Raw genomic sequence first — 26,639 nt, forward strand, 5'->3', positions numbered from 1 at the left:
GTGCTGCCTAACAAACTTTTCCCGCACTCCAGGGCAGTTCCCTGAGAGGGTGTAGGGGGACTCTAGCCCCTGCCTTATAATCCAGTTCAACTTGAGACAGGGCTTTCCTGAACCAAGCCTTCGCGCTTCCCTCATGTTGTACTGGGAGATGTCTCTTTAGACAAACTCCCCCTTCTCCTGCCAGAGCAGTGGTTAACCTAATCTCAAATGTAAACCAAAAGCAATCTCTCCCTGTCCCCACATACACACCCCAGAAAATATGCAGAATCGCTTTATCAAGCCATCTGCTGAGATTTCCACATTGGGCATAAGTATGACCAGCGAACCATTTCCACACTGGGAAGAGAAGACAAATACAATGAAACAGCCCCAAACTGAAAACAAAGTTTATTGCATGTGAAAAGCAGTCACATGGAAAGTATCAGAGTCAGGAACCATGAAAATACACATTTTGCATATTTTCTGTCCTGTTGCAGAGGAGGGGGCTCACTCTTCACTCTCGTGGACCACCATCTGGGGGAAAATGGGCATTTCTAGTTCTAGTTCTGTCAGCGGAGCCTCACTTCCTGCTGCTCCCCCTCCCCGCAAGCATACGGGGTGCATGCTTGTCTGTCTCAGAGGACACGGGGTACTCTTTGGATCGCAGGCAAATGGATACACGACTATCTACGTGGTGGCAGTCACCCCAGGCCTGAGAGCCTGGTCCTTAGAACAGCCCAGGGGAGGTCTTCCCTAGTATCTCAGGTGGTAAAGAATCCACCTGCAATGCAGGAGACCTGGGTTCGATCCCTGAGTTGGGAAGAGCCCCTGGAGAAGGGAATGGCTACCCACTCCAGTATTCTTGCCTGGAGAATCCCATGGACAGAGGAACCTGGTGGGCTACAGTCCACGGGTCACAAAGAGTCAAACAAGACTGAGCGACTTCCACTTAGGGACCTACACGCCATGAGTGCGGTGATGGAGGCCGGCGGCAGAGGGCGCCCGAGAGCTCCCTTCCCACGGAGGGATCGCTCCCTGCTCTCCAGGACAGTGTTTTATTGGGACTCACAGACCTGGGTTTAGCCGGGCTCTTTTCAGCTGTGTGATTCTAAGCAAATCCCAGATGGACCAGTTCTAAAGTCGATGGTATTCCAGGGTCCCGTCCATCTCAAAAATGTCTCCATCTCGGGGGCTTCCTCCCCGGGAGCCACACCTCCCCTCCTCGCCCTCCCCACCCAGTGCCTCAGGACCACCTACCCGGCTGGAGGTGAAGTCTCGGGTCTTTGCTCGCAGCTTATTGACTTGAGATTCGGCAATATCAGCCCGTTCTTCAGCCTCCTCCAGCTCATGCTGAGCTTTTCGGAACTTGGTGAGATGAGCATTGGCTTGTTCATCCTAAAAGCGAGTCAAGTGGGTATGAGCAGTGAGCCCCTCTCTGGAGCTCCCAGGCAAGCAGGGCGGGTGTCGCCCTGGGGTCTTGCTGACTTACAGCCTCCTCCGCCTGCCTCTTGTAGGACTTGACTTTCATTTGAAGTTTGTCCACCAGATCCTGTAATCTCAGCACATTCTTCCTGTCCTCTTCACTCTTCAAGAGAGAACATGGGATGGCAGGTCGCTAGGAGGGGACAGGGACGCACAGGGTCCCATTGCCTGGGCTAAAGAGTTTCTTCCTGTTTTCTGGAGAGGACCCAGGGTGAGGTTCCGCATTACAGAGGAAATGCCCCTGGGGTTTCCTTCCACTTGCCTGGTAAGTTAACTCCTTGACCCGCCGCTCATATTTCCTCAGGCCCTTGACAGACTCAGTGTTCTTCTTCTGCTCCCCCTCAAGCTCGGACTCCAGCTCTCGGATCTGGGGGAACACTTGGGAAGTTAGTCGGGCTGAAGCATGACCAGGGCAGGCTGGAAAGCTCTGCTTATTATGCTGGGGTCCCTCCCCCAAGTACCCGCGTCTCCAGCTTCTGGATCTGCTTCTTCCCACCCTTCAGGGCCAGCTGCTCAGCCTCGTCCAGGCGGTGCTGCAGGTCCTTCACCGTCTGCTCCAGGTTCTTCTTCATCCGCTCCAGGTGGGCGCTGGTGTCCTGCTCCTTCTTCAGCTCCTCGGCCATCATGGCCGCCTGAAAAGCACATCATCCCACTGAGAGGTAAACAAAGGTCAGGTGCTTGGAACTGTCAAAATCTGGGGACCCGGAGGACTAGAGCCATGCTGCTGACAAAGGACACAGGTGACATGATGCCTGAGCCCACCACGCCACCATGGACTCTGGGAAGAGCTGCACCAGGCATATAAGCCAGACAGTGAGACCTCCAAGGGCTGGATGGAAAGTGGTTTCTCCCCTTTCTTAAACTGGCCCCTTTAGGACCTCCCCACCCCCAAGGAAATCCCGTCTTTCATTACCAACCCGTGAGTTATAGGACTCTGAGTCTATAACCCAGCATCACGGGTGTGGGGTCGGGAGGCTAAGGGAACTGGAGATGCGGACGGTGCAGGGCGGGGATAATCGCGGGGTAGTGCTCCCCACCAGCAGCAGGTGGCGCTGTGGGACTCGCGCGTCCAGGGACCGGCCTCTGGAGCAGCAAGGTGGGTGCTGGGGCGGGAAGCGGGCTTTCTGTGAGGTGACATTAGGTACGATCCAAACAAATTGCGGGGGGTGGTGTTGTCTCGTTTTCATATTTGGAATCAGTCATATATAGAACCGAAGAAGAGCATACCTCTCCCAGGGCACAAGACATGAACAGAATGCCGGTCTTTTTCATCCACACTCCTGTTATTTTTCATGCCCCCCGCCCCTTATTAATGTGTGGGAGGGCACACGCTGAGTTCTGGGGGGTCGGGGGAGTGCTTCTAGAGCAGAGCTCACCCTACATGTGCCCTGGGGAGGCCCCACCCCTTCTGATGGGAACCAGCTCAGGGCTGGAGAGGGTGGGAGGGGCCTCACGTCGGTGATGGCCTTCTTCGCTTTCTCTTCAGCGTTCCTCGCGTCCCTGCTGGCATCCTCAACCTCACTCTGGAGCTGCGCGAGGTCCGTCTCCAGCTTCTTCTTGGTGTGGATGAGGCTGGTGTTCTAGGGCGGGAGGAGCAGGGTTACCACGTGGCACGTCCAAGGCCAGGACCCTGCCCCGCCTCCCCTCCGCTCACCTGGGTGTGCAGGAGCTGGACGCGCTCACTGGCATCCAGGAGCTCCTGCTCTGCGATCTTCCTGCTCCTCTCCGTCTGCTCCAGGGTGGCCCGCAGCTCCTCCACCTCGGCCTGCAGCAGGTTGGCTCTGCGCTCAACGATCGCCAGCTGCTCCTTCAGGTCCTCCTGGCCCCGGAGAGCATCATCCAGGTGGAGCTGGGTATCCTGGCCAGACAGTAATGGAAGTGTCTGCTTGAAGTTGAGGCCAGAGGATGCTGAGGCCAGCCCATAGCTGTGCGTGTCTGAGGATGGAGAGGTTCCCCACCAGGGAGCCCACACACCTTCAGCTGCCCCTGGACACTCCGGAGGTGTCTGACGGTCTCCGCCGCCTGGCGGTTGGCATGGCTCAGCTGGATCTCGATTTCATTCAGGTCCCCCTCCATCTTCTTCTTGATCCTGATGGCCTCATTCCGGCTCCGCACCTCGGCGTCCAGGGCACTCTGCATCGTCTCTACTGTTCTCTGGTAGTTCCTCTTCAGCTGTTCGATCTCTTCATCTTTTTCGGCCATCTTTCTATCGATTTCTGATTTCACTTGTGTCAGTTCCAGCTGGATTCGGAGGATCTTGGCCTCTTCGTGTTCAAGGGCGGCCTTTGAAGAACAAAAACAAAACAGAAATGGTACCAGTGATGGGACAGAGCCTGCTACATTCCTCTCTGAGGTAAGAAAACTCCAATGGAATATTTGTAACTAACTCAACAATATTCAAAACTCTTTTTAAAAAAAAATCCCTAACTTACCTTCAGTGCAGAAATAAAATATTTCACTGCAGTTTGTTTTTATTATACTATGAAACAATATTTCTTAGGCACTTAAGAGACTTTATAGATATTTTAAATTCATCTCAGCCTTTTGTAAAATCTCATTTTAGACCTATTTTAACATAGTGATTTTCTCCAGTAATTTCAAGATTATTCGCAGGTATTCACAGGTATTCATCCACGTAGTTTGCTAGGAAAAAAACCAACATGAGGACTGTGACTCTGAGACCCCGAGTGGCGCCAGGCTGGAGCCCCACAGTCACGGCGTCTGCTCCCTTACTGCCTCCCTGGCATTCTGCTCACCTCTGCTTCCTCCAGAGCCAGCTGGATATCAGCCTTTTCCAGCTCAATCTGTTTCCTTGATTTCTCCAGTTCATGGATGGTTTTACCACTTTCAGCGATTTGCTCCGTGAGATCTGCTATCTCCTCTGCAAAGAGAGAAGTTTGATTGCTCTTGAACTTTCGCACAGGTTTCCACGCAGAGTAAGCACTAGCCGGATGCTCTTAACTAGTTTATCAAGCTCTAAGGATGCTGCTTGCTGGAGATAAGATACTGGACACAGAGAAGCTCGGAAACAAGCCCTTGGGTGTGGTAACAGACACGCAGATGAGGTTGGGTCCTGAAGTCACACTCCTGCAGCCTCACACTCTGGCGATAGTGTGAAGGGGGATTTTAGACAAACTGCTTACGCTCCAAATTCTTATTTTCTCGTTTCACAGTTTCAAGTTGATCTAAGGCTTCTTCATAGGCATTTTTCAGTTTGAAGAGCTCGGTGCTCAAGGAGCGGGACTCCTTCAGAGATGCCTCCAGCTCCGCCTGGCTCTCCTCACACTTGGTTTTCCACTCAGCGAGCACCTGCAGTGCCGGGGAGAAAGGCACCTCTGTCCATGACCCCTCACCTCCAGCTTCTATCTCAGGACCCCCATGAGTGTGAACACTCTGAGAATCGGGGCCCCCTTGGCTGTGTTGCTTCTTCCTGACTGTTGACTAACCAAGATTTCATTCCATAAATCAATTCAAGATCAGTCACTGGTCAGTAACAACTGCCATCTCCAAAAAGCAAGTGGACCCTTTGGGAAGGAATTAGCTGGGCCTACTTCCCTTTTCCCACTACGAAAATGGCCCTGCACTTCTAAATATTTCATTAAAACCTCGGTTCAAATCAACCATACTTGTCATACTTGCCAGAAACCCTCCCACTAGGACCCGAATTAGATTTCCACATCAGCCACCCAGACAGACCAGCCATGTTGGGGATCAAGAATGCTTGGGGCTGGATGACACTGGAGGAGGTAGCTTGTCTCCACTGAAGTGTTTGAAGGGGACCCCCACCTGCATCCCACGCTCCTTTGGTTTAGGGGGCTCGCCCCAGGTCTCACTGCTCCTGGGGCAGTCAGGACTGGGGCCCCACCTCCTGTGCCCACCCCGCACCTTGTCAAAATTCCTCTGCTTCTTGTCCAGGGCGGCAGCCAGGGAGTTGGCTCTGTCCACATCGACCATCAGGTCCTCCACCTCCGCTTGCAGCCTCTGCTTGGTCTTCTCCAGGGACGCGCACTTCGCGTTCACCGCCTCCACCTGCTCCTCGGAATCCTGGAGGCGCTGAGCCAGCTTTTTCCTTAAAACAAATGAGAAGCAGATGATGTTTAAGCTTCAGTCCTTCTTGAACATCACTATTCATCTAACTGGAATCACTAACCTATGTGATTCAAACAGCTTTCCTTTCATAAGCCCAGGAGAACCTCCTGTCTGCTAAAAATCAGTGATCAGTAGCCTGCCTGCCTCTAACCAAGATCACAGTCGTTTGTCTCAATGAAATGTGCTCACACAAGTCCTCTGCTGGCACAGAACTGCCTTAAAAGACGGTAACATTCACTCTCGAGCAGTGCTAATGTCAGTGCCCTCTGTCATTTGATCATTTAGAAGTGCTAGTTCTTCTGAAGACAGAGTTGCGTACTTGGCCTCCTCCAGCTCCTCGGTGCGCTGGATGGCGTCCGTCTCGTACTTGGTCCTCCACTGGGCCACCTCGCTGTTGGCCTTAGACAGCGCCCTCTGCAGCTCGGCCTTGGCTTCCTGCTCCTCCTCATACTGTTCCCGCAGCAGGTCACAGTCGTGGCGGGCTGACTGCAGGGCGTGGGCCAGCGCGCTCTTGGCCTGCAGAAGTCAGGAGAGAGGAGAGGCCCAATGCATGAATGTTTCAGGCTGTGTGCGTGATGCAGTCCAGATGTGTTCCCGCTGTCATCACCTATGAATAAAGTTGTCTTGTTTCTGTAGGTGGTTCGTAGAGGTTAGATCAGGGAGCATTCCCTCAGCTATGTACCTTGCTCTCTTCCTCTAACTGCCTCTTGAGCTCTTCTATTTGCTGGGTAAATGCTTGCTTGCTTCTGGAAAGCTGCGATACTGTGCTCTCCTTTTCCTCCAACTGACGACTCAGCTCACCTGTGTCCAGAAGGCAAACATTTTTATTTCATCCGTCTATTCATTCACTCACACATTCCTGCTGTGTGTAAGGCACTGTGCTGAGATCTGGGAGTGAAGGCATGTGTCCATGACAAGGAAGCTGAGCACACACCTGGTGAGATGCTGCTGTTAAGGGTCTCGAGGGTGTTCGGGGAGCAGGGGGTGTTCCGAGCCCCTCCTCACTCCTCTCTCCTTACTGGACTCTCAGTGCTCACCTCCTCCAGGGTACTCTGAATGGCCTTTTGTAGATTATTCTGATTGCCTCTCTCCCAAAAATCTGCTTCCCTAGAAGTCCTCCCCAAACAAATCCTGCCTTTGGTTTTGACCTGCTGTACCCGGTGGGTGTCCGGGAGGCGCCGCCCCTCCCATTCCCCCGGCGCTCACCAGCCTCTGTCTGCAGCCGGGACTTCTGGGTACTCAGCTCGCTCAGGCTCCTCTGAATCTCCTCGTTCTTGCCCCGGGCCTCGCTTAACTGGTCCTCCAGGGTGCGGCAGATCTTCTCCAGATTTGCCTGCAGGGTAAGGAAGGGGAGAGAGCTCAGTCAGTGCTCAGGTGTGGAGGGCCAATGGTGGGAGCCCCCCGCCTCCCACCCCCGAACCTTAGACTTGGACACGCTCTCCACGTTGCTGCCCAGGTCGTCGAGTTCCAGCTTGAACTCGCTCTTCTCCTTCTCCAGCTTCTGCTTGACCCTCTGCAGGTTGTCGATCTGCTCCCCCAGCTCGGCCACGCTGTCCGCATGCTTCTTGCGAAGAGCGGCCACCATGGCCTCGTGCTGCAGGGTAGCCTCCTCCAGGTCCCGGCGTAGCTTCAGGAACTCGGCCTCCCGCTTCTTGTTCAGCTCGATCTGGGTGGACGTGACGCCCCCTGCCTCCTCCAGTCGCTCGCTCAGCTCCTCCAGCTCCCGGGCGTAGTCGCTGCGCTGCTTCTCCGTCTTGGCGCGGGTCGCCCTCTCGGCCTCGATCTCTTCTTCCAGCTCCTCGATTCGGGCCTGTGCGGGCAGGCCATCCCCGGGAGAATCCTGACTCCCAGTGTCAAGAACAGGCTAGTTTCCCCTCCCATTAGACCAACCAAGTCTTGGGCTGCTCCCAGAGCAATACCAACATTGCGAGTTTCCCCTGACATGAGCCTTTCCTGCAGCGGCTGATAATGAGTATCCTCCACTCTGACTACGGGTTGATATGAAATACTTCAATTACGTATTTTGTTTAAATTGTAGAAAAACTGTTTATTGCTACTGTCGGCCTGGACAGACGAGGCCCATGGTCCTGCCCCTTGCTCTGATAATGCACAGCAGACACTACGGCTCACCGTGTGTGATCGAGTGTGAAAGCAAAGTCCCAAGCGCCCCCTACCTGTAGCTCTTTGATTTTCTTCTGAAACTGCAGGCCCAGAGTCTGCTCATCTTCCACTTTGCTTTGCAGTTGACAGTACTCAAAATCTTTCCTGTGAAGGGAAATGCAGAACATGTGAGGACCAGACACCCAGGCACTGGAAACCCGAGCACAGCGGTGTCAGGGCTCACTTCTTGAGCCGCTCATCCAGCTGCTGCTTGTCGTTCTCCAGATCCAGGATGGACTCCTGGGCGAGCTTCAGGTCTCCCTCCAGCTTCCTTTTGTTCCTTTCCAGGTCTACACGGAGCTTCTTTTCTTGTTCCAGGGAGCTTTCCAGCTGCAAAAGGTACCATCTCCTTTTAAGAACAAATGCTTTGCACCATGGGTGTCCCAGGGGCTCTTCCTGCCCCAACCCAGGCCTCCCAATTGGCATCCTTCACTCACATCATCCACCTGCTGTTCCAGTTTGCTCTTGATTTTGCTCAAAGAATTGACTTTGTCCTCTTCTGCCTGCAGGTCATCCAGGGTCTGCTGGTGGGCCTCCTGGAGGGCCTTCTTCTCTCTGGTTAACTTTGCAATGGTTTCATCCAACCCGGCAAGTTCTTCAGTGAGGTTCTTAACCTAAGAAGATGCCACAAGCAATTATAAGAAAAGATCAAGTTGGGTTTGTACTGACCATAGCAGTGGAAAGACCCAGGGTGTACCTTATTCTCTGTGGCATGTTTCTCCTTCTCAACCTTGGCCAGTGTCAGCTCAAGGTCATCTATGTCTTTCTTCAGTTCTGAACATTCGTCCTCCAGTTTCCTCTTCTTGGCCGTCAGCTCAGCATTCATCTCTTCCTCATCCTCAGCTCTCTCTGTCACTTCCTTGATCTTAGCCTCCAGCTGGAACTTGGCTTTGATCAGCTGATCACATCTTTCCTCTGCATCCAACAGGTTTTCACTTTCCTTAAAAAAAAAAAAAAAGAATCATGATTTCCTTTAATGGTTTAAAGATAAAGTCGGTGACATTCCAGTATTTTGTTGAATGAGTGAATTTGAACAAACTCCAGGAGATAGTAAAGGACAGAGGAGCCTGGCATGTTGCAATCCATGGGGTCGCAGAGAGTCTGACACAACTCAGCAACTGAACAATAACAAAGTATTTTGTTATAAATGGAATCCTTTATGAAACATACCCAGTAAAAAGCAAAAATCCCACCTAAAATCCAGTTTTCCTAGATAATCAAATCTAGGAGAAAAAACCTTAAATTCCTAGACACATACAGCTTGTACTTGCAGCTGCAGGTCGTTCTTCTCTTGTACTAGAGTCACCAGTTTTTCTTCCAGTTCCTTCCTTTTGGCCTCTGACTTGGCCAGTTCATCCTTGGTTTTCTGGAACTCTTCCTTCATGGTGGCCATCTCCTTCTCCGTCTCTGCACTCTTGAGAAGGGGCTTGATTTTGAAAAAGAGTTTCATCCAAGGCCAGTGCTTTACGTTCATGAAGGCTCGGATGTTGTACTGGATGCAGAAGATGGACTCCCTGAAAACAAAACATCAGTTATTTCTAAGAGAGACTCCCCACTTCTCCCAAAGAGCTCAGATCTGAGCACACACCCCGCTCGACCTTCTCTGCACCATCTTCTGGAATTCCACACGCATGAGGAACCCTCTGCACACGGCCTGCGTCCGGGTGATCAGCTTGGCCAGGCGGTCATCCCTCATTTCCTCCAGGGTTCCCAGCAAGCCAGCCTTGAAGAACACCTTGAGGGGAGACGGATGCCCTGGGTCAGTTTTCTGGAGGGGTCTGTCAGGGACCTCAGGCCAGTGTCTGTTGGAGCTGACACAGTACCTTGGTGTGTCCAAACTTGTACTGAGTGTGGTCGATGTCAATGGATGCCAGCAGCTTTTCACACGCCTTCTTACTGTCGATGAACTGCCCCTCGGGGATGGCACTGGCATTAAGCACTCGGTATCTGCCATGTGGACACAGAAACGTCGTAGGCTATTAGCAAAGACGTGAACTTTGGAAACCAGCTCAGGCCTCTCTTCCAAGAGGCAAGAAGGCCGAGGTCCTGAGAGGGAAGGAAACTCGCCCTTGGTCACAGGCTAAACAGTGGCCTGAAATCTAGGCCTCCCAACTCGTCTTTGCAACGTCCTTTTCTGCCACGTGGTGTATTGGAGAAGGCCCTGAGAAAGTGTGGCAGAAAGAAGCATGTGTACCTTGACCAGATGGTGGTTAAATCATTTTACGTGGAGTCCACAGCTGTTCAGTGTTTTTCCCTCTCAAATTCCAGCATTTACACACCTCCTCAAGAAACAAATGGAACATTTCTATTACATATGCATGTTCAGTTGCTAAGTCATGTCCAACTCTTAGCAACACCACAGATTGCAGCCTGCCAGGCTCCTCTGTCCATGGAACTCTCCAGGCAAGAATACTGGAGTGGGTTGTTACGCCCTTCTCCAGGGGATCTTCCTGACCCAGGGATCAAACCCGGGTCTCCAGCACGGGCAGGCAGGTTCTTGACCGCTGAGCCGCTGGGGAAGCCCTCTTACTACGCACCTCTGTTTGAAGTCCCCGTAGAGGATCCTGTTGGGGAAGCCCTTCCTGCAGATGCGGATGCCCTCCAGCACCCCATTACAGCGCAGCTGGTGCAGGACCAGGCTGTGCTCCATGGCGCCTGAGAAGAGAAGCAACGTCAGCTTCGCACAGACTCTCCTAAAACCCGACCCGAGTGCCGCCTCCAGACCAGCGGGCATCTTACCTGGGGTTTTGGTCTCGTTGGGAATTATACAGCGCACAAAGTGAGGGTGTGTTGTTCTTAAATTTGACATCAACTTGTTCAGGTTTTCCTAAAAGAGAAAGATTCAATTTGACAGTGAGCAGACTGTAGGCTTTTACAAACACAGAGATACAGTGTAACAAAAAAAGATATTTTACACTTCTTGTGAATTCTAATAAAGGTCTTATTTAATTCTTTTCAAAAGGTCTTTCAATAGTCCATTTGGCAAGAAGTATAGATATGATATGACAGTCTTTTGCTTCACAGTGAGCCAGAGACTAGCCAAGTACAGGACGCCTGCTGAGTTAACTCGGGGGAGCTGTCCGGCTCCACTGGGCGCCTGAGATGCTACTGCCTGTGTCCTTCAGGCAAGTCAGAAAGTTCACGCTGAGGACTGGCCTCCCAGGCAACCTGGCTGGTTGCGTGTAAGATGGAGGTTAAATTCTGGTCCTCCAATTGTTAGCACTTATCTGCATATACCACCACTGTCCTAAGTGACAGGAAGCAGATTAAGATCACATCACTATTCTTGAATAAACCAAGTTCAGCATCTCTACATTGCTCATTTTGAGATGACTTAAGCCAATTACAAGCAAATAAATTCTATCTTTCTTACCCTGAAAAGGGCAGAGACGGTTTGGAAGGAAGAACCCTTTTTCTTGGCAACTTTCTTCTTTCCGCTGTCAGCTGAAAGAAAAGATGGTGTGTGGTGTTAGCAGGCCTCCAGAGCTGTTTCCTTTGTGGGCTGAGTTGGGGGAGAAGGGTGGATTCGAGGCAGCCTGGGAGTCTGTTACCGTCCGCGGTGGTGAAGGTGGCGTAGAGGTGTGCCAGGAGCCTGTTGGAGGACTTCTGGTACAGCCCGACCACCGTCTCGTTCAGGGGGTCCTTGTTCTTCTCCAGCCAGCCCGAGACACTGTAGTCCACGGTGCCCGCGTAGTGAATCAGGGAGAAGTGGGCCTCGGCTCTGCCCTTGACCACCTTGGGCTTCTGGAAGTTGGCAGACTTGCCCAGGTGCTGGTCATACAGCTTGTTCTTGAAGGAGGTGTCCGTGGCCTTGGGGAACATGCACTCCTCTTCCAGGATGGAGAAGATGCCCATAGGCTGGACCAAGGCAGAGTGCACACGGGGTGAGTGGGTGTGAGCTGCCGTGACAAGCACCAGGCCTGTGAGGGCGGTTACCAAGCACACATGGCAGGTACCTTCTCGATGAGCTCGATGCAGGCGGCCAGGTCCATCCCGAAGTCGATGAACGTCCACTCGATGCCTTCCTTCTTGTACTCCTCCTGCTCCAGCACGAACATGTGGTGGTTGAAAAACTGTTGCAGTTTCTCGTTGGTGAAGTTGATGCACAGCTGCTCCAGGCTGTTATACTAACATTAAAAACATAACGTCCACACGGAAGGTTAGACTGCTTTCAAAGTCAAAGACGCACCAACCTTCTTCTTTCTCCTCCTTGTTTCTCCTTGTCTTGGGAGTAGCTCAGCTAGGCTTTCAGGTGTGGTCACATTCTTGGGCTCAGCTCACATCACGTTTTCTCCGGAACTCAAGCTAGAAGATACCTCTCCGTCTCCTAAGTCCATGGCCTGGGCCTCTCCTGGACCCTGACCACAGTTTGTCTTATCTATAGTTGGTCTTCTGCATACTTACATACTTCTCGTCATCATCTACAAACTACAAGCTCATCTTTTATTCACCTGCAAGTCTTATAGCTGGTAGACATTGACAACATGCTCTAATGGGTGTACATGCTTCTACCTGACCCACCCTCCATCTAGTGCTCCTCCCAGATGTGATATGGGGTGACAAGTGGCTGCCTGGACATCTTGCCTGTGATCCTGAGAACCAGCCCCCCACATAAAGACACCTGAATATTGAGAACGCAAACCTCGAAGATCTCAAAGCCTGCGATGTCCAGGACGCCAATGAAGTGCTGTCTCGGCAGCTTGGTGTCCAGCTGCTGGTTGATGCGGGTGACCATCCACAGGAACAACTTCTCGTAGACGGATTTGGAGAGGGCGTTCACAGCATGGTGCACCTGTGTCGGGGGGTCAGCACCTGTGTTGCGTCTGTGGGCAGTAGCCATCGGGTGCCTGCATCCCTTCCCAGCCTCCTGGCAGTCACTTACCTGATCGACGGTCTGGCCCTTGGTAACATACTCATTCCCAACTTTCACTCTGGGGAAGCATAAAGCTTTCAGGAGGTCCGAAGAATTCAGGCCCATCAGATAGGCTGTCTTGTCAGCCACTGGCAGGAAAGAAGGCCAGTTACAAGGGAAACCCCAGATAACTGGCAAAGCCAAAGAACCCCTCTGAAAATCCTCCAGATGTTTCAAGGCTCAGCTCAGCTTGTCTCCATGTGTTTGCATTACATGTCTCTAAACCGCTCACCTGTGGGCGCTAAGTCACTCAGAGAATATAATGGGCTTTGTGAAAAGGCAGCACTGGGTTCCACAAAACCCTGGTCACTCCTCACCGTGTCTGAAGCAGGACCACTCGAGTGACTCAGCAGACAGGGCAGTAACCTGTCAGCATCTGACCCCCACAGAGGTTCATCTCTCCAGGGGGAGGAGGATTGATCACTTTCAAGGGAGGCCCCCAGCTCTAGCGCACGCCCCAGTGGGTGATGGGGTACCTTCTGTGCCGTCCGGCTCTGCCTGCTCCTCCCGCTGCTTCTGCTTGAATTTCATATTTCCGTAGTGCATCACGGCGCCTGTCAGCTTGTAGAGCCCAGACTTCTCCTCGGGGGTGAAGCCCAGGATGTCAATGGCGCTCTGGCATTGCAGGAGAACGTGTCAGCCGGCTGACGTCAGTGATGGAGCAGGAGCCCCCGCCACACACACATCCTTCTCCCTGATCTACTTACATCCGTGGCCAGCAGCTCCTCAGCATCGTCAATGCTGGCCACCAGGATCTCGCCCTGGCTGATGAAGGGGTAATCATAAGGGTTGGTTGTGATGAGCAGCAGCTCTGCAATGATGACCAGTTAGAGGGGGGTCACATGGATGCAAAGGAAACACCCCCGCCTGGGGCTAAACAGCCTCTCATACTCACTCTGTGGCTGAATATAAAGTCCAGGGAAGACTCTGCACCCACCCCGGCCACACAGGGTACAACCCCCAGAGAGAACATTTAAACCCTTTTGCTTTGTGTGCAGACAGCACAGATCCATGTCGGTTGGGAAAGATTAATCAGGAAAACAGGCTGAGTGTGGGCCAGGACACAGAGAGCCACTGGAAGAAAGCCCAGATGGTTTGGTAGAATCGTCGTCTTTTCCAAAATCTGTTGAAAGCTGCAGCCTGTTTCCAGGATTGGGCCCAGAATGCTGAGCAGACATAGCCAGAGAGTAGAGAAGGGCACAGAGCCCCTGTTAGGTGCCAAATGAAAAGCGGGGTGGACATCCACCAGCTGGCGGTTCCTCTGACTTGGCGCCGGCCTCACAGCATTTGGTGGAAGATTGGTTTTGTGGCTGACCACAAGGGGGCATCAGAGGACCACTAAACGCTAAGTCGTTCAGCCAGTTTCCATGAACCAGAGCTGAAGGCAATTGTGCCTCATTCTTTTTCTGTCCATTGGATTGCATTTCTCAAATTGGCACATCACTGTCAAAACAGCCACACCCTATTTCTAAAACAAATTTCTTCTGCGAGTAGGCACAACTCTCTTCAGTCCACTCACCTAAGAGCTGACAGGCCCCAGACCAGCCCCTCTGGGGGCATCCTCACCTATGAGCTCAGGCTTCTTATTGGAAAGAATCTGGTAGAAGATGTGGTAGCTTCTCTCAGCCTTCAGCTGGAAGGTCACTCTTGACTTTTCCAGCAGATCTAGGAACGTAAACATAGGAGTGTCTTCCAAACTGTTGCCCCAATGTCCCAAAACATCTGATTCTAGGAATCTACTTACATGTTTCAATATCTGCAGAGGCCAGCTTTCCCGTGGTACCAAAATGGATGCGGATGAACTTGCCCTGTCGGGGAAGGGAGACCAAGTAACCTGACTCCAGGTTGTTCCTACCCACCTGGGGAGTGCAACAGAGCCTTTTTCCCCAGGAACTTGCAGTTAAGTGTCCTTGTCGCCTCTCTCCCTGCTTTGCTGTGCCTTCCTCCATCCCCTTGTTCCACACTGCATCCACATGCCACCCCAGTCAGCAGAGTCATATTCTGTTCAAGATGCAAATCAAACCATATCACTTCCCTCTAACAGGATCCTGACTTCTGGAATGAAACCAGACCCTTCTCCTGGCCTGCATGCTCCCAGGCTCCAGGTCCCTTCCCACTGCCCCTCCTCACTTCCCCACCTCATCTCGCAGAGCCTGCCTTACTCCAGCCACTCAGACCCCCTGGAGATCCCTTGACTCCACCAGTCCCCTCCCTGCCTCTGAACTGTGTCCCGCCTCACCCTGTGGATCTCGGGTTCACAGGTCAGAGCCCCCCAGGAGGGCTCCCCTGCTGGCCCTGTCTAAAGGAGACCCGGCCCCCTTTACTGTCCCATTTACTAGGGAACTGTCAGACTGTTTTGTAGACTTGTTTCCTCCTCCTTTCATTATCCACCCCCGGGACTGCAGGTTCCTGGAAGCAGGGATCGTGCCTCCTCGCTGGCCTTGGAGGACACCCCAGCTTGACCCAGCACAGACTCACAAAGCGGGACGAGTTGTCGTTCCTCACGGTCTTGGCATTCCCGAAGGCCTCCAGCAGTGGGTTGGCGCTGATGATCTGGTCTTCCAGTGTCCCCTGGAGCAGGGAGTCAGGGCAGGAAGAGCCCCGTGTGAGGGTGAGCTCCGATGCCCCTCCTGCCCAGTTGGTCCCTCCCCTGCTCCCTGCTTTCCAACCCAGGGCCCAACCACATCATCAGCACCTCACTCAGAGCCCTGTTGCCAAGTCGCGTTTGGCTCTGGTTGGGTATCTTGACATGAACCTCATTTAACCCTTCAGTTCCTTCATTCTCCAGGTGGTGAGGCCACCTGTGTTCACACCATATTGCTGTGATATATTCATTTTGAAAGGCAAGTGGATGCGACAGTTCTCCCTGGGTGGTGTGTGTGACTCTGGTGTATGTCAGATTGACTTTCTTCAGCGGAGCCTTAGAGCTCGTTTTCTTGGCAATCGCCGGATCTGGTCCTGTGAGATCACCAATGTGCTGGATTGTCTAGGACAGCCGGCTGTCCTGTGCGATTTCCAACCCTGCCAGCACTCCTTCCCTGAGGAGATGGGCACCTCCCACCCATGCCCTATGCCTCCTTACTCTGAAGTTAAGACAAGGGTTGGCAGTAGAAGCAGAGCCAGCCTGCCTCCTCTTCTTACCCTCATCTTGGAGTCCTTCTTCTTGGCAAGGTCTCCAGTTGCTGCAATTGTTGCAAAGTACTGGATGACCCTTTTGGTGTTCACAGTCTTTCCTGCCCCGGATTCTCCACTAGATCGAAAGAGAGAGGAGGAGGAAAAGAGTCCTGTGACTGTAAACAGCCTCCTGAGCCACATCAGATATGAGATTCCCAACAAAGAGGAGCCCATTCGGAGAGACAAGGGCCCTGGGAGACCGGCACCACTGAACACCCTGGACGGGGAACCCCAGCTTCTTGAGGCCTCACACGCCTTCTGGCCTGTCCCCCATGCATCTTTGCATCACAGACTTTGTCCTCTGTACTTTCTCACTAATAGAACAAAGCAAGTGGCGTCTTCCCCTTCTGCACTGGGGACAGAGAGCCACAGCTGTGAGAACGCTCTACACCTTGGATACTTACGTGATCAGAATAGACTGGTTTTCACGATCTGCCAAAGGGAAAAATAAAATAGGGTTGATGGTATTATAAAAGGAACTTTCTCAACCTAAATATCCATCTACAGAGAAGTGGATTAAGAAGATGTGGTACATACACACAATGGAATATTACTTGGCCATAAAAAGGAATGAAATAATGCCATTTGCAGCAACATGAGTGAGCTAAAAATTACCATACTAACTGAAGTAAGTCAGACAGAAAGGCAAATACCATATATCACTTACATGTGGTTATATGATATGACTGAACTTAGTTAGAAACTAGAAACAGACTCACATAGAAAACAAACCTATGGTTACCGAAGGGGAAAGGGGTGAGGGAGGAGTAAACTGGGATTTGGGGGTTACCAGATACAAACTACTATATATAAAATAAATAAGGTCCTACTGTACAACACAGGGAACTGTATTCAATATCCTATAATAAGCCACAGTGGGAAAAAATCTGAATATCTATATCTATATCTATATATATCTGAATCACTCTGCTGTAAACAAGAAGTTAATACAACATTGCAAATCAATTATATTTCAATCAAAAATTTTTAATAAAAATAAAAAGAGCTTCCCAGTTCTCCATGTCTCCAACAGTCAGAGTTCACTGCACAATGACTCTGTTTTGTCGTACATGGGAGCTCAAAGAGACTCCTCCATGAGAATACAGATCAAAGAGGTTAAGCCCCTGCTTACAGCCAGCCACTGGCTGCCCATCATATTAGGTTGAACCATATGAAACTATCAGTCTTTGTTTTGGGCCCACAAAAACATCAGTTTCACATGAGGTAACTCATGCTTGCATTAAATCCAAGCTTCTCACCCAGGCCTGCAAGGCCCTAAAATCTCTGGCTTCCTTTTTTTTAAGCACCTCCAGCCAGTTGTGTGGAGGCTGCACACTGGAGGGGCGGCTGATTCCAGACCGGCAGACTCCCTGGGCCCTGCCCGCCTCTCCAGGCTTCCTCCTTGGAGACCTACCTGTGAGCATGAACTGATAGGCGTTGTCAGAGATGGAGAAGATGTGGGGCGGGGCCTCCTGGCGCTTCTTGCCCCGGTAGCCCTCCACCACCTCGGGGTTGTACACCGGCAGCCACTTGTAGGGGTTGACGGTGACGCAGAAGAGGCCCGAGTAGGTCTGTGGGGGCATAAAAAATATGTATTTATGTACACATGGGTGTGTGCCTATAAAACCCTCCCCCTTTGTTATTTCACTTTTCTTTATGAGAAACTCGTAAAGGAGGCAAGATACGATTTCTCTCTGTGGATGAGGCAGCTGAGACCTGAGGGGTGCAGCAGCCATCCACAGCTGCTGAGTGGCAGCACCAGGACCCGGCCTCAGCCCCACCCCTCCTCCGGTCCCCTCCTGGCCCCACTCATCTCTCACTTTCTCATCCTCCATCACTCTCATCCCCCTTTCTTCATTTTCCCTCTTTTGTTCAATGGCCTCAGTTCAGTTCAGTCACTCAGTCGTGTCCGACTCTTTGCAACCCCATGGACTGCAGCTTGCCAGGCCTCCCTGTCCATCACTAACTCCCAGAGTTTACTCAAACTCACGTCCATTGAGTCGGTGATGCCATCCAACAGCCTCGTCAAACACTAATCCTTCTAAAGCCCATCTCCCCGTGAGCATCTCCACACCACCCCCACCCCACCCAAGGTCCCGGGAGCCCGCAGACGTGGGCACTGACGTAGATCATCCAGGAGGTGTAGCGGTCCTTGAGGTTGTACAGGACGGCCGGCTCGTTCAGGTGCGTCAGCATGGCCATGTCCTCGATCCGGTCGAACTTGGGGGGGTTCATTGCGTACACGTCCTCTGGCTTCACCACCAGCGTCTACAAGGGAAGGGGTAGGGTGCACATCTGGGCTTCTCTGTGAACAGGTGTGTCTCCCACGCCCAGATCAGAAGGAGGGGGTGCTGGAGGAAAGGCCCATCTGACAGGGAGGGAGTCGGGGATGGGGCGGCTCATGGTGAAGCAGATGGAATGGGGTTCGGTTCTGATACTCGGGCTTTTGTTTTTTCCGTCTCCAGTAGTCTGAAGTGAGGGAAGGATGACAGAAAGGAGAGGAGGGTCTCGGGGGGATTTGGGGAGGAGGACGCAGGCCCAGGAGCCAGCGGGAACTCCTCATCTGGGTCATGCTGGCTGGGCCAAAACCTGGCTCCAGCGGCTCATGGGTCTTGGCCGTCTACTTAGAGGGCACGGCAGGTGGATGGTGTCCCTGAGGCAGGGTGAGAGAGGAGGAAGCTGGTGGCATGGACTTCCAGGCTGGCAGCTCGAGTCATCCTGAGCTCCCTGAAAGCAGCTCCCAGCCCCCACCCTGCATCTCACCCATTCACCCCCACCTGCCTGAGCTGTGAAAGGGAACCCCCTACCCCACTCCCTTTTTGGGACAAGAGAACTCCAGGCTGGAAGGAACCACCATGCAGAGCGGTGGGGACAGGCATCTTCGTGCTCCCCTCAAAAGGAGCAGACCCCCGGCCCAGTGCCGGGGCGTTGGAAGACCTGGCATCGTGGCGTGGAGCTCACCTTCCACTCTCATACCCTCCACTCACCCCCTTCCTGTCTGAGACCTCCATTGCAGATGATGGTTTTCCCGGCCCCGCATCTGGGCCAAGTGGTAGGAAACCTGCCTTCTAGCCGGGGTTCACTAAAACCATCCAGGCCACAGCTCTCCAGTGAGGAGGTCTGGACCTCTTGGACTGTCCTCCACCAGGACAGTCTGTGCTCCCTGCAGCTTCGGAAGCCATTCCCCACTCCGTCATCTGAAATGTACCGAGAGCTGCCCTCGAGCTTCAGGGCTTGGAAGATGGTTTCAATGGGTGGTTTCCATGCTGTTTTCTTTCACATCCAACCCAATGATACTATTTCCTTTACTCCTCTCAGTTGGATCCCCACCCCCATTTTATTTGAACCTTTCTTAGAACATTTCTGGATTCTTCTGGTCTAAATTCCAGAGAGTTGGGATGTCCAGAAATCCTCCCAGCACCCCCATGCTAGCCTGGGCAGAAAGGAATGGGCTACACTGCCCATTGCCTTCGTGATATGGGGACACTGCTACTTCAGTCAAGCTTGTGGTCCACTAGGACCCCTGACCCGCTTTCCTTACTTCCTTACATACTATATCACCAGAAGAATCAGGGGGAAACCTAGGCTCCCAAACGACAGTGCTCTGAAGGAGGTCGTCCTCTTGTTGGACTCTCAACTCCACACCCCTGGGACACACACGGCTGGTTCCCGCTGACCTAGAGTGACATGAACCTCAACAAAAGCGCTGGAACATGACTTGCTTTGGCCAGCCGCAGGCAGGCGGTTCTCCCACCGTGCAACCTGAGGCCAGTGTTCACTCTGCTTTCTCTGAGGTCACCTGGGATGTATCACATGTGGAGAGGGCCAGGTGTGGGGCAGACACACAGACTGTGCAGCCAGGGGGGCAGACAGAGGGCCAGTGGCTCGCAGAGGGAGTGGATGGGGCTTACCCTGTTGTCTTCAGTTTCCACCGTGACCTTCCCGTCCTGGGTGCTCTTGATTCTCCCCTTGGCATACTCTTCCTTAGAGTCAACCACGAAGCAGTAGGTTTTGGCATCAAAGGGCTGGTTCTGGGCCTCGATCCTCTCCTTTTCTGACTTCCGGAGGAAGGGAGCGGCGATGCCGAACACTTCCATCTCGGTGTCACTACTCATGGTGTTGGCTGGAGGATGAACCCACCAGGTCAGCCCCCTACCCCCGACTCCAGCCCTGCCCCTGTGGGAGCCCACCAAGGTGGGCCAGGAGCATCTGATTTTTCCCATCCATCCCCTGGGAAAAATCAAATGCACACGTTTTGTGCTGACTCTGTGCAAAGGGCACGGAGTGGATGTCACCCAAGCTCCCCCATCCGGCGGGGCTCAGAGGGGTGAAGGAACCCGAAGGAGGGGGCAGCTCTTGGGACTGAGTTTCCTTTTCTGAAAAGCCCAGGTGTTGCCAAGGGGAAATTTAAAAATAAACACCATCAGAAATCAACACCATTCTTCAAAGACAGTGTGCTAAATGGCAAACAGCTAAGGAATTTGGGGACTGTTTCAATTCAAGGTGGCTACCTCTTCACACAAGGAAACTGGCTTTTGCTTCCTTCGGTTCTGTTCTGAGAACAGAAGTGGCATCTGACTTCAGCATCTGCCGAGACCCTCTCCCCAACCTGCCCTGTCCTGGTCTAAGGTCCTCTCCAATCCACCCTGTCCTGGTCTAAGCTCCACCAGGCTCTTGCCCCCCAGGCCACTGGAAGCGGGAGGAACTGGACCCTGGAGACTTCCGAGCCAAGGGACCCAACCTGCTTCCTCACCTGAGAGTCACTCCCACAGGACGACAGAGGACAACAGCAGCCGGGAAATCAGACCTGCGGTAAATATGCAGGAAGCAAGCTCAGGACACCGGACAGTGTAGTTCAGTTCTGAATCGGGTCTTGAATTAACCAAATAAGGGGAAAGGACTAATAACTTAAAAAGAGTCTTACCCAGGAGACAGGCTGGAAGAGCAGATGGGATGTGACCTACAAGTGATTCATAAAGGTAGTCAAAGCCCCCAGCTGCCCCCAAATCTGGCTCCCACCAGCCCACTAATGCACCCTCCTCAGTCTGCATGCAGTGCCTCTCTTTCAGAACGAGGCAGGAAGGACAGCATCTCTGTCGAAAAGGCCTGTGGTTCCAGGCTAGGATCGGGCCCCCTCTGACTTCTGTGAACAAGGAGAAGTCTCAAATTGGCAAACTGAAACAAGCCATCGAGGCCTTGAGATCAAGGACACCCGCTCGCCAGGCACACAGCGCAGGCAGGGGAGGGTGAGGGTGGGGGCGGGGGCGGGGGCGGTGACCCCACAGCCTCTGCACAGATCAGAGTGGAAGGGGGGGGTCATCGGGCCACACTGACAAACCGAGGTCCGTGGAGCATCCAGAGGGATCCTGCCCAAGGGGGCCCTCGAAGACAAAGTCAAGGGGAGCTTGAGGAGGAGGAAGTGGGGTGCAGGAGGTGGAGACCCAGCTCCACCTCTAACTAACCTCACCACAGCCAGGTGTGGTCCTCCGAGCCACACACGGAAGAGAGCTGTGCGGGGCGCTCAGACTCCTCCACCCACAGCAGCGCCAGGGGGCTGCCGCTGTGGCTTTTATAGCCTGTCCCCCCACCACTCATTCCTGCTCTATATTTGGAAAGGGAATGACCGATGCCATGAGCAGAGGGCCAGCTCCCTTCCTCACGTTTTTTTTTGCTGTTGCCAAGGGTGAGGTATATATAGAAATGAGCAGGATCCATAACCATTCTCCAGCTGGAGAAAGCTGGAAGTTTGAGATGCCTTTCTCTGAACCTGGGGCCGGGGTGTCTTCACTCAGTGTGAGGGGTGGCCTCGCGGGGGTCCTGCCTAAACTCCATCCTGCAGGTGCCACGTGCTTGAAAATCAGGGTGCATTCTGGGGACAGAAGGGGACAGAAATCTCGTCCTGTGGGGAAAAGGAGTGCAACTTGAGGACAGAAAGACGAAAATCCTCTTGGCACTTTGGGCAAGACTTTTGTCACAACACAGGGTTGTGACAGAATTGTGTGACTGTAAAACTTGTGCCAGGAACGACAACAATTATAATCCTCCTCCTCCTTTCACTGCGTAACTTTCTGTCTCATTAGTGTCATTGTTAATTTAATCCTTTCTTAAGCGCCAGTAGGACCAACAAGTAAATTAATTACAGGGAGCCACCCCGCCAGACAGTATCCACAGCAACAGCTGCTTGAGGACCTGTTGTTATTAAGATACATGACCAATTAGGAAAGACCAGCTGCTGGCCAGGGTGGGGGTTAGGGGGTGGCATGCCTGCAGAGAAACGGGGGGATGGGAGGAGAGGGTCCAGCGAGCATGGCTCTTTCTAAATCAGGGTTGAAGGAACAAAGCCAGGAGACCAGAGGTATGGCTGAAGCTCGGCCCACTCCTGTCCGACTTTACATCTGCTTCTTTTCTCCCTACCTTTCCTGACAAGCCTTTGGGAGGGTGGCTGGTGGGCACCCCGTGGTCATTAACTGTCACCAGTTCCCCCTTGAGAGGAAGAGATGCCCCCTCCCAACACACAGCGCTCGTGCAAGCGGAAGAGGTGCGGGCGGGGACGGGGCAGCAGGGCTGTGGACCCCAAGACACAGGGACATACATTAATCGCCCATTGTATGCTGGCCCCAGTGCAGAGCACCTCAAGAGGGCACAAAAGGAAGGGAGACGTGGCCTTTACCCGCAACGGTTCCCAGGATAATGGTGAGCCGACCATTTTTGAGATTCAGGTGATTTTAGGTCAAAGCACACTTGGTGAACTGCCTGCTCTGTGAGGGCTGGGCAGGCACGTGGCTGAAGGGAAAAAAAAAACAGGAAGCCTGCACCCCTCAGCCTGCCATGGGCTCACGGCGTGTGCACCCCACCTCCCTGCTCCAGCTGGGCTGAGACCCCCATCCCTAGAGACCCTCCTCATCCAAGAAGACAGCCCAAGGCTGCTCAAGGGTCCGTCTGTGTCTGAAAGGGGGTGGTCTCCTTGAGGTCCCGTCCTGCCTGCCCAGTGACACATCAGAGTCCACATCTTTGTCCACTGGCCGGCCATCTCCTTGGGAGGCCTGGTCAGGACAGGTACAGGTCACCTGCGGAGCAGAGGTGTGAGCCAGCCCTGTGGGCTGAGGGACAGTGTGAGGGGCCCTGGCCACACCTCAGGCATTGGCAGAGCAGGGCGTTCTCAGGTAGGGGTGGTGCTGGTGGTCCCTCCCTGCCACCCGGAGCTGTGGTTGGGAGGGGTTCTGGGGCAGCAGACTTTTGCTGAGCAAAATTTGCAGTTTGCTCTTTACAGCTTCTTGTCACCAGTTTGCCTGTCTCTCTGTATGACCACTTCCACACCCAACTCTGGGAAACTGCAAGGATGTTTTCCATACAGTGTTTGAGTTCCTTGTAAAACAGTCCCAGGTCACATTAATTGAACCCAACTCTAGCTCTGAGATGCTCCTGGCCTCCTCCAGGTTTTGCAGGTCACATAGCCTGTCTTCCTCTCTGCATCACGCTCCTTCCTCATGCAGGCAGAGAGTGTTCAGCTCGGAGGTCTCACAGGTGGCTGGTTGGTCAAGCTGCTTTTGCTCAGGAGGAGCTGGGAGGCAGGAGGGGCAGAAGGACTGCCTGAGGGCACAGGAGGAGGCTCAGAGTCAGGCAGAGAGCCCTGCTCTCTGGAAACCCCAAGGATGGAGGTGACAACAAAACCGCGGCAGAGAGCACAGTTCTAAAACCAGGAGTCAGGGATCGAAAGGTACGGCCGTTTGGGGACTTCCTTGGTGGTCCATGTGTTGGGACTCTGTGCTTTCACTGCTGAGGGTGCAGGTACAATCCCTGGTCAGGGAACTAAGATCCCGCAAGCTGCACGGTGTGGCAAAAAGAAAAAAAGCACAGCCATTTGGAAACTTACCTGTTGGAGGAAAGAACTGCACAGATAGCAGCAGCCGCAGGCTGTGGAATTTTGGGCCGGGGTGTGAACCCCACAGCTCACCCTGATTCACTGTGTGATGGCGGGCATTGTGCCTAACTTCTTTGAGCCTCTGTTTTCTCATCTGTGATATGGGGGTGAGGGCTTTCCAGAGGGCTCAAGGTAAAGAATCTGCCTGCCAATGCAGGAGCCATTGGTTTGATCCCTGGGCTGGGAAGATCCCCTGGAGGAGGAAATGGCAACCCACTCTCTAATATTCTTGCCTGGAAAATTCCATGGACAGAGGAGCCTGATGTCCAGGGGGTCATAAAGAGTTGGACACGACTGAGCACAAAGATGGGGACAATACGGCTGCCTTGCAGACTGGTTATGTGCATCAATAGGTTAATAAAATATCAGGCACACCCAATGCTGTGTTTAGCACATTGTAGATTTTACGTTTTCTTTTCTATCTGAAGGTTTTCACGCATTACACACGGTACTACTGGTTATCTTGGTGTTGTTGAGTAGATTCACATTAGATATGTTTTACTGAGGTGATTAGGGAGAAGGGACATGTGTGTGTGTTTTAAAAGATTTCCATCCAAAGAGGGATACATCTTAGAGAAGGAGCCTTGGGATGCTGAAACAGGCCGCTTTCAGGGCTAACTGGCCCTGCGGCTGGTGTGAAACCCTTCTCTGATCAGCGGGGGACAGATGGCATAGCAGTGTATTATTAGCCAACTTTATGGGAACAGGAGGAGGCCTTGTTCCTCCGGCCATCACCCAGCGAGAACCAACCCGCACAGCCTGGACCGAGCGCTGCGTCTGCTCCTGGGCGCACTGGAAGAGCGAGGCGCTAACTGGAGAGCAGGCAGCTGAGTCCCCTCCCCAGATGTTGGCTTCCTTCTGAGTGGTTTTCCTCCACTCCTGTGTGATGTCTGCTCCACATGTGGACACAGGGCTCCTTGGGGTGGCCGTGGTCAGACTAGGAAGTCAGCCTCAGGAGCAGATGCCTCTGGAGTCAAGTACCTTCTCCACATCCTGCTCGAGGTGGGTCAGGTGTCACTGGAAGCAGCGAAGTCGGTTATTCTGAGCTAAGACCCTTCCCCGTCCCTGAGGTGAAGGGCAGGTGTCCCGAACCGCTGTCCAGAGCCCCAGGTGGAAATTAAAGCTGAGAGGGCCCATAATACTCCTTTAATGCAATTCAGCAAACACCCACTTTCCCCACCTTTCCATTATGCACGATGTCAAACACACGGAGAAGATGAAGCACGGTGCTGAACATCCAGGGTAACAGTGCGGCTGGATTGGATACCAAAGCCGTGCTACAAACCACCTCACTCACTACACGAGAGGAGTTCGGGGGATGGGTGGTTCTAGAATTATGACATGAGACAGAAGTTTGTGAAGTCCATCAGAGCAAACTTCTTGAAAATGTCAAACCTCTATCTGTAGGTGAAAGGATGCGCATGGGTACTCCAACTCTTTGTGACCCCATGGACTGGAGCCTATCCGGCTCCTCTGTGCATGGGATTCTCCAGGCAAGAACACTGGAGTGGAGTGCCACTTCCTCCTCCAGGGGGTCTTCCCGACTCAGGGGTCAAACCTGCGTCTCTTGCATTGGCAGATTCTTTACCACTTAGCCACCAACAGCTGCTGCTAAAAGGGGACCAGGTCAAGAGAGGATTCCATACACGCTGAAAGCCAGAGGAGAAGACTAAAGATGAGAGTGAGAGAAGGTTTGAGAGACAGTCCCTGGCAAAGAAGAGATGAGCCCCGTACCCGAGGTGGGGCAGCCACAGCCGCTGTCAAGAGTCTGCATGTGATTCAGAAGATTGATGGGCCCTTGTGGTTGGCAGACTGGAGCAACATGATGGAAGCAGGGAAGAATGCTTTGAGAGGGACAGGAGAAGATAGGCATTCCAAGGGGAAGGAGGTTATAAAGAGAAGGCATGACCCAGGGCTTTGCCAGGGGATTTGGGGACAGAAACGAAGAGTAGCACACGTGGGTTGAACAATGCTATAGAGAAGGAGGCATGAAAACTAGTCCACCTGGTGCACAGGAGTGTGGAAAGTAAAGGTCAGAGGTCACCTCCAGAAGGAAATGGAGAACAAACAGCTCCATGATGATAGAGAACTTGGAAGAAAGGTGGTCAATCTGAGGCATGTTAGTTGATTAATTTAAGCCATAACCCTTAAATTGAAGGATAACACTGACTTTTCATTTAAAGTTATGTTGTGTTTTTCAAGAGAAAGGACCCAAATAAACAAAATAAGAAATGAAAGGGGAGAAATAACCAATCCTGCAGAAATACAAAGATGCCATAAGAGAATACAGTGAGTGAAGATATCCCCACAAACTTGACAACCTAGAAATGGATACAGTTCTAGAAATTTACAGCCTGCAAAGCTGAATCAAGAAGAAATTGAACAGACCCATCACTGGAGGGGAAACAGGATCTGTAATTTTAAAAACTCCCTGTGAAAACAACAAAACTCACTGCAAACAAAAGTCTAGGGCTGGGCAGCTTCACTGGGGAATTCCACCAAACATACAAAGAAGAATGTACATCCATCCTTCTCAAACTCTTCCAGAAGACTGAAGAGGGGGGAATATTCCCAAAGACATCCTATGAAGCTATTGTCTCCCTGATACAAAACCAGACAAAGACACCACCAGAAAAGAAAATTACAGGCCACTGTTTGATGAATAGAGATGGAAAAAATCCTCAACAAAATACTGACAAACCTAATTCCACAACACATAAGAAAAGTGATCATACACCAGGATTATCCTAGGGTCACAAGGATTCATCCTAGGGTCACAAGGATGGCTCAACATACACAAAAAAATGTGAACAAAAGAAAAGACAAAACCCACACGATCATCTCAATAGTTACAAAAAAAGCATTGGATGAAAATCAATGTCCATTCGTGATAAAAAGCCTCACCAAAGTGGGTATAGAGGG

General features: G+C 52.4%; 1 protein-coding gene across 4 annotated transcripts; it reads right to left on the reverse strand.

Moving 5' to 3' along the window:
• Positions 1-368: 368 nt before the first annotated feature.
• Positions 369-21,362, reverse strand: MYH3 (myosin heavy chain 3). 4 transcript variants are annotated; one of them, XM_027516633.1, is made up of 42 exons: positions 21,259-21,362; positions 20,721-20,756; positions 20,550-20,603; positions 19,708-19,919; positions 17,921-18,064; positions 17,211-17,367; positions 16,201-16,228; positions 15,764-15,872; positions 15,101-15,193; positions 14,367-14,430; positions 14,189-14,287; positions 13,330-13,433; positions 13,099-13,237; positions 12,593-12,711; positions 12,353-12,502; positions 11,667-11,837; positions 11,262-11,568; positions 11,084-11,154; positions 10,450-10,537; positions 10,248-10,365; positions 9,534-9,657; positions 9,309-9,445; positions 8,969-9,224; positions 8,408-8,650; positions 8,148-8,324; positions 7,895-8,040; positions 7,725-7,815; positions 6,971-7,360; positions 6,757-6,883; positions 6,233-6,351; positions 5,870-6,066; positions 5,347-5,530; positions 4,605-4,770; positions 4,218-4,342; positions 3,436-3,744; positions 3,116-3,319; positions 2,838-3,041; positions 1,923-2,093; positions 1,724-1,828; positions 1,469-1,564; positions 1,237-1,374; positions 369-513 (listed from the first exon to the last, which is right to left on the reverse strand). In XM_027516633.1, exons 4-42 carry the CDS (start codon positions 19,909-19,911, stop codon positions 487-489), a joined length of 5,901 nt encoding a protein of 1,966 aa, XP_027372434.1. In that variant the 5' UTR covers positions 19,912-19,919; positions 20,550-20,603; positions 20,721-20,756; positions 21,259-21,362; the 3' UTR covers positions 369-486. The 4 variants fall into 4 exon arrangements, with proteins under 4 accessions (XP_027372434.1, XP_027372435.1, XP_027372436.1 ...); XM_027516634.1 differs by having other exon boundaries at positions 20,721-20,732; positions 21,259-21,349; XM_027516635.1 differs by having other exon boundaries at positions 371-513; positions 2,916-3,041.
• Positions 21,363-26,639: the final 5,277 nt, after the last annotated feature.

The sequence above is a fragment of the Bos indicus x Bos taurus genome, chromosome 19 (genome assembly GCF_003369695.1).
Source record: "Bos indicus x Bos taurus breed Angus x Brahman F1 hybrid chromosome 19, Bos_hybrid_MaternalHap_v2.0, whole genome shotgun sequence".
NCBI classification, from domain to species: domain Eukaryota; kingdom Metazoa; phylum Chordata; class Mammalia; order Artiodactyla; family Bovidae; genus Bos; species Bos indicus x Bos taurus.